The 4,682-nt window shown below is 47.5% G+C and overlaps 1 protein-coding gene across 1 annotated transcript; it reads left to right on the top strand.

The window, feature by feature from the left end:
- Positions 1–619: 619 nt before the first annotated feature.
- On the top strand, positions 620–1,099 carry LOC144119929 (uncharacterized). The gene has a single exon (XM_077652432.1). The coding sequence runs from the start codon at positions 620–622 to the stop codon at positions 1,097–1,099; it is 480 nt and encodes a 159-aa protein (XP_077508558.1).
- The last annotated feature ends 3,583 nt before the right edge of the window (positions 1,100–4,682 follow it).

Raw genomic sequence — 4,682 nt, 5'->3', positions numbered from 1 at the left:
GCTGTATGATTGCCTTGGCGAGAGGAGCGGAGCTGTTTTATACAGCTGGTGTGACGTCACTCTGACCGTAGCGCCCCTGGTGAGAGGAGCGGGAGTTAGGCCGCCGTTGGTGGCTACCACATCGCCTCGCGACGGCGTGAGATGGGGCCCCATTTTTACACAGCTGGTGTGACGTCACACCGACCGTAGCGCCCCTAGTGAGAGGAGCGGGAGTTAGGCCGCCGTTGGTGGCTACCGCCTCGCCTCGCGACGGCGTGAGATGGGGCCCCGTTTTTACACAGCTGGTGTGACGTCACTCTAGATCACGTGGTGTGACGTCACGCAGCGAGGTCACGCTAAAGGTCAATGGTGCCTACCACCGCCTCGCCACGGAACGGGCTGAAGTGCGACCTAAAGTAGTGTTGCTTCGCAATAAAAAAGCAACACAAAATTCATTCGGGCGCGCGGTTGCGCGCCAGAAGGCGAGCGTTGGGAGCGTCTGCTAGCATCCCCCTGCCTAGGTGCCGCCACCGTCGGCGCCCGGGAGGAGCCGAGAGGAGGGGCGCCGGCACAGGAGGAGGAGAGGGGAGATGCAGGTACCGTCCCAGGCACCTTAAGCAACTCCTAAACACAATTCAACATGGTGGCGTGCTGCGACGACAGCTTCAGTGAGTTCGTCGATTTTGTCCGCCGCGCGGAAGATGTCACCAGTGACGAAGCATACAGTTTAGTGCACCCGTTGCGGCGGAACCTTAGGGATCGCCAGAATCCCATAGAAGTATATAACAACCAGGGATTCCTCGCAAGGTACCGCTTTTACAAGGCTGCTGTGCTCGAGCTTCTGTCCATGCTGCCAAGGCACGGGAACACAGTCGGACGTGGTTGTCCTGTGCCGCCGCTGTTGCAACTGCTCGTGACGCTGCGTTTTTACGGAGCGGGTACGATTCAAGTGGTCTCCGGAGGCCTTGTCAACGTGTCACAGCCAACAGTTTCCCGGGTTGTAACGCGAGTGTCGACTATGATTGCCGCTACTTTGTACTCGGCGCTAGTCAAGTTCTCTGAAGCGGGAAAAATGCATCAGGCCATGTACGACTTGAACAAGATTGCACAGTTTCCCTGAGTGACTGGTTGTGTTGACTGTACCCACGTACGTATCAAAAGCCCGGGCGGAGACGACGCCAAAGTATTTAGAAACAGGAAGGGATACTTCTCAATCAATGCGCAGGTAAGTGCACTTAACTTTCAGGGTGAGCATAGAGACCGGAAACAACGGCACTTTTGAAGAAGAGGCAGCGGACGAGAATAAAATTAGTTACAAATCAGAGAACAGTTAATGTACGCGACTTCGCGGGTGCCTCACAGTTTTGCGAGCTGCATGATCTGCCTCATCACACTTTATTTTCTCTAATACGAAATAAATTATTGTAGTATATATATATACATATATATATATATATATATATATATATATATATATATATATATATATATATATATATATATATATATATATATATATATATATATATATATATATATATATATATATATATAGACTCATGCATTTTACAACTCTTACAATTGGAAATTGCTACACATGGTCGTCCTTGGAAGGGCATAAAAAATAAGGTGTACATAAAAGCATAATAGGTGCAACATTCATTTATGTTAAATCTTTTGGCACGTTTGCAGGCTATCACAGGAGCTCACCTGGATTTTTTTCATCTAGTTGCAAGCTGGCCGGGCTCGGCACATGACAGCAGCATTTTTGACTATAGCAATGCAAGAGTTCGTTATGAAGAAGGAACTGTCCCTGGCATACACCTTGGCTCCTTGGAAACATGGGGTATGCTTACCGGCCGTTTCTAATGACTCCACTGAGAGATCTTGGAGGTAGCCCAGAGTACAGGTAAGTGCATACATCACAATATTGCATGGCAACTGCAGGAAAATGTGGAACGTCACTTTATTCATGTACAACAAGTCGCAGATACGAACGAGGAACTCCATCGAAAGGGCCTTCGGCGTCTGGATAAGAAGGTTTCCATGTCTAGGTATGAAGCTGCAAATTGAAACATCTGTAATCGTCATCACAGCGTGCGCTGCTTTGCACAACTTTGGCCGAGACCGCTCATGTGATCAAATGCCGCCTGCTCCCCTGCAACAGGACACATGCAACCCTCAGCAGCCCTCCCCAGCTTTGCAACCTCAACAGCCGCATCCCGTTGACTCGGCAAGTGGCTTCAGGGCACGAGCAAGCATTATTCAGCAGTATTTTTCATAGTGTGGCAAAGCAAAAGTAACATGACATGCACCTTCAGATGACAAGGTTCTTTATGTATACTAAGTACTTTTTTGGACCGCGGCCATTTTGAGCTTTATGAGCTCCAGTTTGGCCTTCTTATTAGTGCATTCAAGTTCATGCAATTCCTTTGCATGCCTCATGTTAAGTACATGCTCGGCTCTCATGAGCTTCATTTTGAGGAAATGCTCCCTGCTCTTTCGCTGATTGTCGTCAGTCACAGCTTTCAGGCGTGCACTGAGCTCCTCTCCAACGGCTGTCTGCTTAGCGCAATTCTCCGCTGCACTGGAGCTATGGGTTGCGGGGCACCTGCCAAAAGTGACAGAGATTGCGAGGCAGCTGCTACTCCTCCAGGCGGCTAATCTGCTTCAGCAGCAGGTGGACCATTTTCGTGTCTTCGGCACACTCTGCCAGTCTGCTGCCACCGCCAGGGCTCCCTATGGTATCTCACTGATAGGTCATATCTGCAAAAAACATTTGTACTTTTGTTTTCATCACAACTCGTGATCACCACATGCATAAAAGCTGACTTTGTGTAAACAGATAAATTTTGGTCGCACTTATCCTAGTGAGCAGCTGCAGACATTTACGAGTCATCACAGTACATTGTTCAGTACACAATTTCAAGGACTGTGCTTTGTTTGCAAGTTTGGGGTTAGTTTGTGTGTGCTTTATGCAATGGAATAAATTATTAATACTGCAACCCACATAGTTCAGCTGGCTTCTTCTGTTCTTATACTTATGACTCGTATGACAGTGCACTGGCAGTAGTTTTGGCTACCGTTGTTGAAATCATTCAAACAAACAAGAGAAACAGTGGATTCACTGGAGTTTGCTAAGCTGGCTTTTTTTGTAGCTACCCAATGGGGAGTGCTGACTGCTGGCGACAATACTCTATATGCAGGGCACTGTCAATAACAGCAGTGCAACCATTTCCTGATTCATGCTTGCTGCCAGTGTCTGATGTCCTGCGGCTAGTCGCAACTTCATGTTTTGGAGGAGGCTCTCACAGTGCAGAGCAGGAAGCACATGCATTACACCTGCGGGAGGCATATGCATTCTATGAAGAATACTTTTTATGTATTTCATTCATTTATTTACACATACAGGGAGACATAGCCCCGACGCACTCAACAGCGCAGGGAATATTTTCGCCGGCAACTTTTTCCCAACGATAGCCAAGCAGTCGGCGTCCATATACTCTGCGGCTCGCTCCCTGCTGCTTTGCGGAGCTTCAGCCCGAATCTTACCAACGTGGTTGCGTCGCCGCTCATAGAGCAGAATGCCCGCAACTGATAACAGAGTGAGGCACTTGATCGAAATACATGAAAACGTAAATAAAACGGGAACTGGGCTATACCACTGAGTGCACAACAAAGTGTCCGCAAATCAGTAAACGCTTTCAGTGTAAACAAATGCGGCGGCCATTGGCTTGCATCGGGATATGCAATGAGCGAATGAGTGCGTGCTAAACAGTCAGCAGGACGAGTAGAGAGTAAGGAATTCAGTCATGTCACCAGCTGTTATAGCATGATATGGCCTCAGACGTGCGTTGATACACCAGGTATGGATAAAAGCTAGCTCGTACTGTTCGGTACATCTTCGCAATAACCTTGCTGCTTGCACACAGTGTCACGCAATTCATCGGTCGCGTGGGATTTTAAAACCAGCTTTTGGGAGCTCTGTCTACCCGACCGCGGCGGCTGCGTTTTTATGGAGGAAAAACGCTAAGGCGCCCGTGTGCTGTGCGATGTCAGTGCACGTTAAAGGTCCCCAGGTGGTCGAAATTATTCCGGAGCCCCCCACTACGGCACCTATTCTTCCTTTCTTCTTTCATTCCCTCCTTTATCCCTTCCCTTAAGGCGCGGTTCAGGTGTCCAAAGATATATGAGACAGATACTGCGCCATTTCCTTTCCACAAAAACCAATTATTATTATTACTACAACGTTAGAAAAGGATGCGTCCGCTGTCCGCACCGCAACAAAGCCAACGCTGCGATGCGACGGCAGTGAGCGGTCAGAACGCGTTCCACGCGCTAGGCTACGACTACATCGTTATATACTGCGTCGTTCCGTTCCTATAATAATAATAATAATAATAATAATAATAATAATAATAATAATAATAATAATAATAATAATAATAATAATAATAATAATAATAATAATAATAATAATAATAATAATAATAATAATTGGCTTTTAGGGGAAAGGAAATGGCGCAGCATCTGTCTCATATATAGTTGGACACCTGCATCGCGCCGTAAGGGAAGGGATGAAAGAGGGACTGAGAGAAGGAAGGAAGAAACGCAGTAGTGGAGGCCTCTGGAATAACTTCGACCACCTGGGGATCTTTAAGCTGCACAGACATCGCACAGCACACGGACAACGCATGCCTTGC

This window comes from Amblyomma americanum, chromosome 1 (assembly GCF_052857255.1).
Source record: "Amblyomma americanum isolate KBUSLIRL-KWMA chromosome 1, ASM5285725v1, whole genome shotgun sequence".
NCBI classification, from domain to species: domain Eukaryota; kingdom Metazoa; phylum Arthropoda; class Arachnida; order Ixodida; family Ixodidae; genus Amblyomma; species Amblyomma americanum.
Note: the sequence above shows the minus strand (reverse complement) of the source record. Positions and strands in the feature narration are given on the sequence as shown.